This window comes from Lontra canadensis, unplaced genomic scaffold, assembly GCF_010015895.1.
Source record: "Lontra canadensis isolate GAN:19392208 unplaced genomic scaffold, GSC_riverotter_1.0 scaffold74, whole genome shotgun sequence".
NCBI classification, from domain to species: Eukaryota; Metazoa; Chordata; class Mammalia; order Carnivora; family Mustelidae; genus Lontra; species Lontra canadensis.
This window is the reverse complement of record NW_022631068.1, coordinates 6,121,379-6,133,892: the sequence shown is the minus strand read 5'-3', so window position 1 is coordinate 6,133,892 and position 12,514 is coordinate 6,121,379. Positions and strand designations below refer to the sequence as shown.

The 12,514-nt window shown below is 38.5% G+C and overlaps 1 protein-coding gene across 1 annotated transcript in view; it reads right to left on the bottom strand.

The window, feature by feature from the left end:
- SLC17A6 (solute carrier family 17 member 6) overlaps positions 1 to 4,429 on the bottom strand; it is a 39,790-nt gene extending 35,361 nt beyond the window's left edge. Inside the window, exons 1-2 of the mRNA XM_032881219.1 lie at positions 3,883 to 4,429; positions 922 to 1,174 (exon numbers count right to left, since the gene is read on the bottom strand). Coding sequence (XP_032737110.1) covers positions 922 to 1,174; positions 3,883 to 3,968 — 339 coding nt within the window. The 5' untranslated portion in view covers positions 3,969 to 4,429. The remainder of the gene's footprint in view (positions 1 to 921; positions 1,175 to 3,882) is intronic.
- Between the last annotated feature and the right edge of the window lie 8,085 nt (positions 4,430 to 12,514).

The window sequence follows — 12,514 nt, the reverse complement described above, 5'->3', positions numbered from 1 at the left end:
GGTGAACCTTAAAATAAATATCTGCATCTGAAAGGCAAAGTTGTGCTAATCCCGCCAGGGGCATTGAGGATCCGTTTTCTCCTTTTGAATAGTATTTTGAAACCGAACGCACTTTGCAGGGTCTCCCGGAATCCCCCGGGCCCAGCAGCGTTCACCGCTTCTCCTGCATAGTCGGTTCCCGAATTTTCTCCTCCCAACCCTTGCTTACGGTCGCTCAGATCCCTGACCAGGAAGTCTATACCACGGGTTTCGCTGACTTTGACGTTGACCCTCCTTTCCCTGGGCGTCACCCCAACACATTCTCAAGATTACGGGACTGAATTCCCTGTGACCTGGAGGCACTCCGAGCCGTGGCTCTTCTCCACCAGTTAAGTGGACAGTTCCTAAAGGCCCTTCCCAGAAAGTGCCGACAGGCCCACAGTTTATTTGATTTCGGTTTTGTTTCATTTTTATTATTAAGAATGCTTGGCAGGAATTGGAGGGAACCAGGGGGACATTATCACTGATACGCAGCCCTACTCTTCCGAGTTAATATATATATATATATATATATATATATATATATATACACACACACACACACACACACATATATATATATATATATATATATATATATATATATATATATAAAATCTCGATTTAAATTTAACGGACATTATGCAACTTCTCGTATGAAGTCACTCCACAAAAATCAAGTGAGCTAGATGTTATTTTCCACTTTGCTGGTGAGAAAAGGAAGGCCCTGAGAGCAGGAACGAAAGGGGAGGTAATACTGCTACCGCGGGTCTACTCCTGTTTTAGAATGGTAGTGCTAGCAGGGGGCTGAGCGAGCATCCAGGCTTCCTCGTTCACTGGGGGGAAATGGAGCTCAAACAGGTGATGTGGCTTTGCGAACCCACACGGCCAGCGGCTGCCCACCTCCTTGATGACCTTGCCCCCGCGGTGGATGGTGCTGTTGTTGACCATGTCCACGATGGCCACGCCCAGGTTGCAGCGGATGCCGAAGGAGATGCAGAAGCCCAGGCCGCTCATGATGGCGATGATGTAGCGACGCGGCAGGCCAAAGCAGGTGCAGTCGCAGAGTGGAGCCTTCTTCTCTGGCACCTCCAGGGGCTTCCCATCCTCCGTCAGCTCGATGGTCTCCCCGGTGTCTTGCTTCTTCTCCAGTACCCTGAGCGGCAGAGCGGGGGGCGGGGGGAAGGCAAAGACGCTGCGGGTTAGGCACCCCCGACGCCCGCCCACCCCAATTCCCAGGACCCGTCAGGGCTGGGGGGAGGGGCGCTGACACGTTCGACTACTTCTGGAGTTAGGGTGCTAGGGCGCCACCAGGCTTTGGGACCTCCCCGGCTCTCCAGGCTCCTGCCAGTCCCCCTCCCTGCGATAGCATCTCTTCAACTTTAATACAGTCTGGCCGGCGGCATCCAGCCCCCATTCCCTCGGGATCCATCCTGCAGCACCTAGATTCACGGACACAGGCCGTTTGGGCCTAACTTTCTCGCTGGGTCTGTAGCTTAGGAAGGAATGGGACACCGGAGCCGCGCCTGGTCCGCACCCATGTCGATTCCTCCTGTCCACCCTGCTTTACCACCAGCGACAGGTAGTTACCCAGCCACCCAGGCTCCTGGGGCCCGCCTCTGCAGGCCAGCCCAGCTCAGTCCTGCACCCGGGCTACCCCTTCCTTCCCAGCCAATTTAAGCTTTCTGGGTTAAGGATGCGCGATCCCGTCCCCCAGCTGAGCCCGGGGACCCGAGGGACTAAGGCCTCTCCAGACCGGTGCCCACGCGGAGGTCCGTGAAAGCTGCCTGAGAGTGTCACACGCGCATTCTACTGCCCATTCCTCCATTCCCGGGCTGCTAGTTCAACGTTTACTCTCCTGTCAAATATCTTACTTTCTTTTCCTTGTTAACTCGAGTTTGAAACAAAGGCCTCCGCAGCATATGGCCGACACCTAAGCTTCCCACTGCCAGAACATGAATAATTAATTATTCACAATCTTGCGTCATTACTATCTTGGTTACAAACACTGAAAAATGTCACGGGCAGATTTCCAAAGACGTAAAATGCGACTCCCAGATACACAAACGTGCCTCAAATCAACTCTGGTAAGATGTTCCACACCAATGTAGATCTCATTTATGCTTTGTTTGGTGTTTTTTAATTTGCCTTGTATTTCACAAGATTTCACAGGTCTAATTCAGTTCCTTTTAGGTTTTTGTCCTTGAGGGAAGGGGGCAGGGAGAAGGGGAAAGCAGGGCGATGGCATGGTTTTACTAAAAACTGAGGGTGTTGTTCTAGCCCACAAAATATACGTGATATGTCTATTTTAAAAAGAAGAAAAAAGAATGAATGTGAACAGTAGAATCACTGTGGACCCTTGAGATGGATACTTTCGATATTTAAACAAAGAACTTCTCCGTTTGCAATTTACAGGTGTGTTTTAATCCATCATGTGGTTTATTTTTCTGTGTGCCCATTTAAATTATATATTCACACACAATTATTTTCACACACATGAGAGTAAAGCGAGTGAAATGTGAAGATCAATTCCAAGAATGCACAGGTTGGGAGCTATCAAGCAATTTGAGGCTACCAGAACACAACCTTAGACTTCCAAATTCTACAAAATATCACCTGGAGAATAGGTCATGAAGACTTTTGCAACTATGTTAATGCTTATTTTTAAAGTTCAATCCCACCGTCAGAACATATGGCAAATTATTTATTCTTGGAGAAAAAAATAATGTAACTAATGTTATTTTTTTTTTTTTTTACATTGGCTTTAGCTGATACATGCAAAGTTGGACTATGCACCTGAACTCCCTACCTGATGGCAATTGAGCTGGGAAAGAACAGCTCTTTCCAGGACAGCTGCGGACTGCAGGGCCCATGCGGTATCTACTGCCGCATAGATGCATGATGGTGCCTACAGGAAGCCCACCAGAGCCAAAGAGATTTGGAAAATCAGGAAGTGCATTGGTCATTTTCTTTACATTTCTAAAGAATTCAATTTCCCAAGTGTGAAAATTAGCGTTGTCTTGGAACCGTTTATCCTTCTGTTTCTGCCCTCTCTTCTTGATTTTGTTCATATTATTAAGAAAAGTGTATTCATGCAATATTCTTGAAAGGTGTAAAAATTCAGTATAATTAGTACATTGACTACGGAAGAAAGACAAAATTAAATCATTTCTAATACTCGAAGTCATTTTGCGGGTTATTATAATGGCTTTTCTTATGAACACTGTGACATTTGCCATGCAAGAAATAGACTTCTGGGAGAAGTCAAATAATTAAAATACATATACATTGTTTTGGGTTCTGAGAGAAAAGCTGCTTTAGCTATTAATTATTGATATATTTTGATTCTTCTTCCTTCAGCACATGAGGAAGATTCCACTGGGAGATTCTCTACTTGAGTGGTTTTGAAACTGAGATCTAAATTTCCTTCTGCCATTACTCTTTGGAATTTCTTGGTTAATTTTTTGAGGGTTGTATTTTTAAAATTCATTTGTCTGCATCAAAGGAATTTAATTTGTTGTGATTATAAGCACCAAAACACAGATTTTATGAACAGGTGCTGGTCATTTCTCAATTGTACAGAGGATAAATCCTGGGTAGGAAAGGATGAAAATCTGCAGGTACCAAAACAAAAAACACACACATACACGCACACAAAGCAGACAGGTTCATTTAGTGCAACATTCCTGAATTAATAAGCAGGTTTCCAGAGCAGCCCCGCTTAAGCAGTGAGCAACAACAACAACAAAAAAAAGACTTCCTGATCATATTACAATCTCTCAAAGCAACCAGGGTTTACAGAAATAGCTTTGTAGATTTTTTTCATGCTGAGCCCCAGGCAAACATGGGTTTGCTTTCTCTTACCTGTAGATCTGGCCAAGGGATTTTCCAGCAAAATTCTTTAGCCCCTCTTTTCCTGGGGTCAAAATCCTTTGTTTTACCGACTCCATTCTTGCAAAGACTGGTGTTGGCTCTTGCCAGATTTAAATAGTGGTGGCTATGAAAGGCGAGAGTTGCGCATATTGTCTTAATCGCTTACGGTAGTTGTGGGCTTTTTCTTCTCAGCAGAACGGTATTGGTGTGCCTCCAGCAAGAGTGTGAGTGAGAGAGGGGAGGGAGTGAGAAAGAGAATACAACAGAATAGCTGCATGCAACCCACGGGTTTCCTAATAGGAGAGTTGGTAGACACAATCAGAAAGTCTCATTGGAAGGGGAGGATCCGGTGGCAAAGGGCGCACGCAGTGCCATGGTATTTGGGCGGGTGCAGATGAGTCCTTGTCCTGGAAGTCAGTGCACTGAAAAACAATGCAAATTCCGGGTTTTGAAAACCTTATTGCTGTAAAATCTTCTGGCTTTTAAACGGAGGAGCAGAAATATCACAGAACCTTTGTGTAAAAGCAAAGTCAGAAGAATAGTATTTTTTTTTTTTTTAATGGTGTCTTTGCTGTAGGGAGCAGAGCACCTCCAAAACTCATGGGAGCATCTGAGGTCTCAGGTGAGCAATGCTGCTGTTAGTTTTTCCTCCTTGCCTGTGATCACCTTTCCTCAAGCCGGCGCAACTCTGCTCTGCGGTAGTGTCGAATTAAGATGGAGAAAGCTTGCTGCTCTTTGAGGACGTGGGTAAATAACAGATACACAGTTCTGATTTGGGCAGCGTCAGGAAAGATTTCTTCAGCGCTGCTGACAGCGCCCGTTAGGGCGCGTCTCGGCAGAATTGTTCAGCACCACGGACAGAGTAAGTTTCCGGAAAATGGAAAGCTGCTTTTGGCTGGCCAGGTCTCCAACTTTCTAAGGGAGCTGGGTGGATCGCCCTGACCAAGAACCACTCTGGGAGTCTTCAGGATTGGATGCTATGGAAACCAAGTGAAAATATGTCATCATCACCAGAGTTTGCAGAGAGAATAGTGCATTTGACTCTTCAAAGGAGGAAGACTTCATTAAAAATTGACAAGTTACTTCTAGTTTTCTACATTTTGCCCAGTGCACTACCGCCAGCGCTGACAGTGTTGCAGGGAAGGAAGCTTACAACATATTTCATTTATGTTTGTGGAATTCTGGGGCACTTGGTCTCCCTGGGATATAAAATATTTGTACACAGAATGTATAGTTATATTGTTCATGTGTTTTGTTTTAATTTCTGATAAAAAGGAAGAAAGGAGTAAAGGAGGGAGAGAGGGAGGAAGGGAGGGAGGAGGAAGGAAGGAAGAAAGGAAGGAAAGAGAGAGAAAGAAAGAGAGAGAGAAAGGAGGAAGGCAAGAAGGGAAGGAGAAAAGGGAGAGAAAGAGAAAGAAAAGATGAGTTGCAACCTCAGTGCCCTTGGTTAAATAATATACAGCTAGTTTAATATAAATTCCTTAGAATTTTATGATTCTTCACTTAACTGATTTACAGCACACTATGGAAATGTCAATATACCGAGAAAATTTGTGGCTATATCTTGTGCTTGTTAACAAATTATGAGTAATGATATTTTCAAGATTTATTTGAAATCACTTATATTCCTTTAAAATGTGACTTTTTTGTACCATCTTCCCCTAAAGCAGAATTCTAGAGAGACATTCATATAAGACTTTTGTTATTACATGCATAGATATAGCATCAATGAATCTATTTCACTAAGCAAAGCAAGAAAGCTATGCTAGCTTAATGTTAATTATTAATGCATTTAACAAGAATCACAAACCTCTTAGATGCCATTCAGCCAAGTGATTACAAAACTGATTGCCCTTGAGCCACATTATGAAGGTCAAAATCTTTGAATTTTATTTAAGCCAACAGGGGGAGTAGATTTTTCTTAGGGATTTTGGGACCAAATTTCTAAAGTATGGATCTAAATACAGAATCATGTAAGAATGTTCCCTAAATAGGCCAAAAAATAAAATGGATATGTATACAGTGAATGGATAGTCAAACAAAGATAACCAAAAGTAGCTAAAACTATCTGCCATTATTAAGTTATATTATGTATCAATATATCATTTTGATAAATATGTATTAAAATATATATCCCTATAAAACAGTGAACCAGATTTTTCTAAAACACTGGAACTCTGGAATCCTTCAAAATAATATCCCCAAAGATGATCTAGTGTAAGGAAGAAACACACACACACGCACACATACACATCTATCTCCTTCCAAATAAAAGGTTCAAGTTAACCAGGATTTTACTCATCTAGGGTGATTTTCAAAATATTTATGTTTTTTCAGTTCTTTAGTGACCAAGTTCATTAGATCAAATTCACTTAGGGATTCCATGATTTCGGAATTCTGGGAAGTTCTACAAAAAAATAGAAGTTAGATAAGTATCTGTGAAGTTAGGAGGGTGATATAAAACTGATTCTCCTCAATCTCCTGCTTACATGTCACCTCAAATAACTAGCGATATAAACTACCATTAAACGGAATTGCTAACTCTGCACTATAGATTATCTGAAAGGACACCAAGCAATACAAATCCAACATGAGAACATTGTTTCTGTAGTAAAATAATTACATTCACCTTCATTGAAATGAATGTCATCTGGCTCCTCCATTCTCTCGATAACAGGGCAAGTGCTTGAATCAGAATTATTGCTAATATTGATTTATTCATTCTAAAAATACTCATTTAGTGCCAAGAATTGCACTAGGTTCTGGGAATATTCCCTGAAAGATTTCACAAGCTATGGGAAATAGACACAGAAATACAATTACAAACAATTATGGATGCAATTGGACAAGTAAATAAGTAAAAAAGCCCGCCTGGAAGTTAAAGTATACAGAAAAGATCCCCAGAAATGATGTTTCCTCATCTGTCTTAATACTTGAAGAAAAACTTAGCTCTACAAAGGTGATGACAGCCCAGTGGAACTGGCTAAGATTGGAGAGCATCCCAGCCAAAGGGGACATCTTGAGCAAAGTCATAAACAAAGGAAAAATATTGTATATGGAAAATTACAAGAATTGTTACTAGGCCACCTGAGACCAAAGAATGCCATTTAGGCTTTTCTTAAATTAATAGTTCCCAATATAAGAGACATATACCCCGGCACTATGAACATAACCAACATATTTTCTTCATGTGTGATCCTCAAATTCAAACACTGAACATGTATGTTTGTGACCTTAAGATCAACCTTAAGATCAATCATGATCAGATTTATCTTTATGCAAAGAAACATTAGTGGTTACACATATGGTATTAATCTGGTGAGATTACTCCCTTACTCACTTACCTCCCTTACCCCTTACACCATTTTCCATCCAATTTTAACAGTCTTAAATTGATTTATTAGACAAGTCTTCCTATAGAAGAATTGACCCCTCTACCCAAGCACTCTTAAAAATAAAAGGAGGTTTCATTGAATTTATTTAATGTGTGTAACTTACTAGAAATTATGAATGACTTTCATTTACATGATCACATTTATTCCTTATAATTATTCTTCAGACTAAACTAATTTCATTCCCATTTTATTGAGGAGAAAAATTAGCTTTAATGAGTTGCCTGAAGACATGAGGTAGAGTAGTTTGTCACAATTTAAGATCTTGGTTAAAACACAGATTCTGATTCAATAGATCCGGAGTGGAGCCTAAGACTCAACAATTTTAACAAGTTTCCGGTACCATTTGTTCACGGGTCACACTTCAAATCTAGACGACATTACAGTATAAAAGGTGAAATTGGCTGACGTGGGTTTGGATCCTGATTCTGTTGGTTATCACCCTTCTAACTTTTAAGCAATCATCTCACTTTAATGAACTTCAGTTCCTTACTTGTGCAGATGATGGGTTAGAGTAAGTGGTTTGTTACCCCTTCTACTTGTAAAATTTTATGACTTTTTCTTTAATTTATTCATTGATTCAAAGCTACGTTTTCTTTGCTTGTCCCACCATGAGATTTCTCTATTGTATTTGAGGTGAATGGTTGATAATGAACAGAGGAAAATGCCAGTAACATGAGAGAAGTGTGCTTCTTCCTGAGTTGAATCTTCTTACATATTCAAAGAATAAATTATTGCCTGTTTTACTATAAGTAGATATCGAGTTTTATATGCAATCATTTCAATAATTGTCTCTATAGTATTCTTTGAAATTTATAGAAGATATTACCCAATAACAATGTGATAGGTTTGCATTAGTTTATATCCACCTATGAGGAAATACTTCTGAGAGATCTTTTAAACGACTTGCAAATGTTGCCCTCTGGTGGAAGGATACACAATTACTTTAGAAGCAACTGTAGTCCTTAATAATGTAATTAAAACCACTGTTTCCTTCCTTCCTTTCTTTCAGTCTCTCTCCCCCTCATTCACTCTTTTTCTCTTTTTAGTACTTTTTAAATTAATATCTACAGCTAAAAATATGAAGTCTCTTTTGTGGACAACACACTTGCAAATGCCTAACCAAGTACTATATGTCTTTAGAAGTAAGTTGATTATCTAAGAATCAGTTAACCAGAGTTATTATATGGAAATTTAACTCTATTAAGATTTATAAATGATATGGTAATCAGACAGTGGTAAAATGGGTTAAATTTTCTAATCTCAATAGAATAATTTATGATAATTTTATAAATATTGCAAAACAGTAATGTAAATTTGATGTTTCCTTCTCCATTACCAAAAAATATATTTTAAAGCATCATATTTAATGGCATTCACAAATCTCTCCTGGAGCATTTCTTAAGGCAAATTTATTTCAAAAAAAATTCTTCGATGTATCTAATTCCAGGGATATTTTAAATGCAACATTTTCTATTATTTTTTTCAACAAATACTCAACAGATAATTTGCACATGTATTTTAGGCCCTTTCCTGGAATATAGTAAACCAAGAGCTTGGTTTACTATAACATGTATTATAACAAATGATACTGTATCATTTGTTATAATACATGTTATAATAGATGGAGGAAGTGTATATTCCTGAAGAGGAAGGTGCTTTGAGAAGCTATTTTTTAAAGTATCACTCTTTAGTATTTGATGTGAATTCCTAAATCAACATTCACTCTAATAATTACACACTTCTTTCAGGTGGAGGCTATACAAATAAGCTCGAGGATTCATCTGTGACTTGTTTCTTATCAAGGCTTTTTTAAGTGGACAGCTTTTAGTTCAGCTTTATTTGATTTTACTTGGCAGTGTTAGCCTCAGAGACATTTCCAAGAAATTATGATTATGCAATTTCTTGAGTGTTGGAGATAGAAGAGATAATTTAGTTTGTCTTATCCACATCTGTGTACATAAGCCAATATGTTGGTTGCACTGCTATATTTAGTGACCTAGTAAAAAGTATCTTTTGATTTCCCTGTGATCTGATTTAAAAAAACTGGAAGCTTTCAATAAAGCACACTGTAATCCTAAGTATATATTGTAACTACCAAAAATGTATGTATATAATCACTTATGCTATGTGTTCTTTTAGGGTGTATCTTATTCTGTATAATTTACCATTAGAAAGATTTATCCATTTTATTCCTATCTTTTCTTTCTGTACTCAAGGAAAAAAAAACAACTTCTTATTTTCTGAGAAAAATCCAAGTTTAACATGAATGGAGACCAAATACTGTTGTTCTCAATGTCAGAAAAGTACTTCTAATTTTGAATTCCGTAGTATATGTAGAGAGTAATGTGATAAATTACAGAAGGACTTTGAACTCACTTTAAACTCTCAAAAAGATTTTCCCAAACTGAAAGATGTGATTGTATAAGGAATACTGGGAGAAACTAGGACAGAAAAGAGATGCAACTTGAAAAAAGAATAAAATAAATATATATTTCAATATAAAGGAGACCAAGGCAGAAATTACCATGACTTAAGATATTATATATGTAAATAAAGAGATTAAGTGACAAGTAACAAGTAGTATCCTTCAAGTGTGATGAACTCTTACTAATTGAAATGTCTTCCTCTCTCTCTGGGTCCTAAGAATCCTACTTAGCTTTTATCCTCCTAGGTTAAACCTCCTAGGTTTTATCCTCCTATTCAAAGGAAGGGCCTAGGAGGCTTGTCATTCCAGATTGTGGAATATTATGTTCCTTGGAGAAAAGCATCTAGCATTATTGAAATTTCCCACTTGGCTGCAAACACCTAGGTATCTTCTGCTTAAATTGTCCACATTTTCTAAGTTACTTAAGCTATCAGAGGCACAAGGTGGGGGAATTTCACTTCTAGAATATTTAGAGTGACATTTCCCAAAGTAAAGCTATGGGTACATAGTTTTTTTTTAGTAGGACAGAGTATTTAAAATACAGAGTATTTCACTGCTGTAGGGAAACTCTATCACAATTTTGGGGAAGTAAAAACAACAGAAGTAACAACAGTGAAAAGATGTAATGAAACACAGTGTTGGCTATAAATCTTTTCTAACCTCTGCCCTCTAGTGGTGAAAAAGAAAAAAGAGGTCTTTCAGTTTAAAAGGTTAACCTAAAGCATGCTGACTTAAATTATTTTAAAATCAGCAGGTAAACATGTATCAAATAATATTCATATTATTTGTTGTTTTTTCTTAACACAAAGAATAAAGGGCACTGATTAATTACCATGGAAAAATTGTGCTACAACTTAAATAATTTTTTGGTAATTTTATGGTAATTGTAAAGACACAATTATACTATGGTGAGACCATGGTGAGTAGGTCTTATTGTATAAAAAGGAGAGGCTGTGGTCCTTCACTGACACTGGATATTGAGTGCCATTTCCTTTGCTCATTCATTGTGGAGAAACAGAACCAGAGAGCTGATCAAATCATACCTGAAACCTGCTCTCTCACTAGACTGATTTTCCAAAATTTTGAGCCACTGAGTCCCTTTTAATTAACATTTAAGCCAGTTTGAGTCAGGGTTTTCATTACTGGTAACTGAAATAATCCTGATTTAGCACCGTAAAAGAATTTCATAGATGGATAAATGAGTGAATAGAAAAAAAGGATAAATAGATAGATTTGAGGCATAGAATATAAATTAAAAGCACTAGAAAGCAAGAAAGGTCATACAAAAGTAATTACAGAACAAAATAGCAGAAAGGCAGAATTGCATAAGACAAAAGAATTTCAAGTGAATTCAATTACACTTTTATTCAACATTTCTAAGTTATAATTATGTTCCAGGTCTTTTGAAGGATACCAGGGAAACAGAAATATAATACACAGATTTTGCTCTCAGAAAGCTCAGATTTTAATTAAGAATTTTATATTTTTTTCTTATAAATAATCAGGATAACATTCTTAGAACTTTAATCAGGCAATAATGTGGTAAATTGTGAAGAGAAAATGGAGACAGTCTTCTCAGTTCGGAAGACAACTATTGCAATAGTCTACCAGTTGATGAAATGTTTTAAAAATTAGTCTTCCTTCCCATGTCATGATCCAGTTGTTGCCAAAAATAAGAGCAGCTAACATTAATATTTTCAGAAAACTGTTATTATTTTTAGTTTTCTTTTTGTTCCTGCTTTTCTATTAATTTCCTCTTTTTCACTTTGTTTTAGGTTCTTTTGGCGTTTTTCCTCAGAAACATAGGAGTCCTCAGCAGTCCATTTGTATTCAAGAGTAAGGCATGGTGGGGGCGCCTGTGTGGCTCATTCGATTAAGTGTCCAGCTCTTGATTTCAGCTCAGGTCATGATCCCAGGGTCACGAGACTGAGCTCGTGGAGTCTGCTTGAGATTCTTTCTCTCTGCCCCTCACCCTGATCTCTCTCTCACTTTCATAAATAAATAACCCTTAAAAAAAAAAAGAAAAGAAAAGAGTAGAGCACCGTAGATATGGGCCTTATCAACTGAGATGAATCACACAAAACCTCAACCTTTCAGTTGTGGGCCCTGGATAGCAACATTGGTTTGTTTGCTTGTTTGTTTTGTTTGTTTGTTTGTTTTTGTTTTTCTTAAGTTGATGAGCTTCTTTATATAGGAGTCCTCCAATCTCTTTCCCGAAGATCACACATCTGGCAACCAGTATTCTAGAAGCCGAGAAGAGAAGAGCTACTCATAGAATCTCGCTGGTCAGATGCACACTACCATGTTTCCTCCTGATTTTAATAAGGCATGTCCCCCCAGACCTCAGCTGTGCCTGCCTTCCTTGAGACCCAGGTCTCTATGGTTCACCCTGCGGGGATAAATGTCCATATTCTGCTTGAGTGAGGTCTATTTGCCTGTCTCCATAGGCTAAGGTAGGTCTAAATCTTCTTTATATGGAATTGCAGCACACCATCTGTTTTTAACCACAGGCCCACAATGCTGCTTTCAGAGTGACCTGGTCACTTCAACTCACAAGTTTTTTCCATAGTTTACATATGAATCAGGTTACCTCCCACAGAAAAGCATTTAAAGTTCATCTTTTCCCTCCATCTAGGTCACTTTCCACTTGCCCATCAGCCTTCCATCTTTTAAAATCTTGTTAACGTCCTCTACATATTGGAAACTTCTGTTTTATTCTCTTTATCCTTGGGCATTTTTAACTTAGAGAAATCCCTTACTATCATTTTAGTGAGGTCCTAGGAGAAAATGGACATAAGCTATA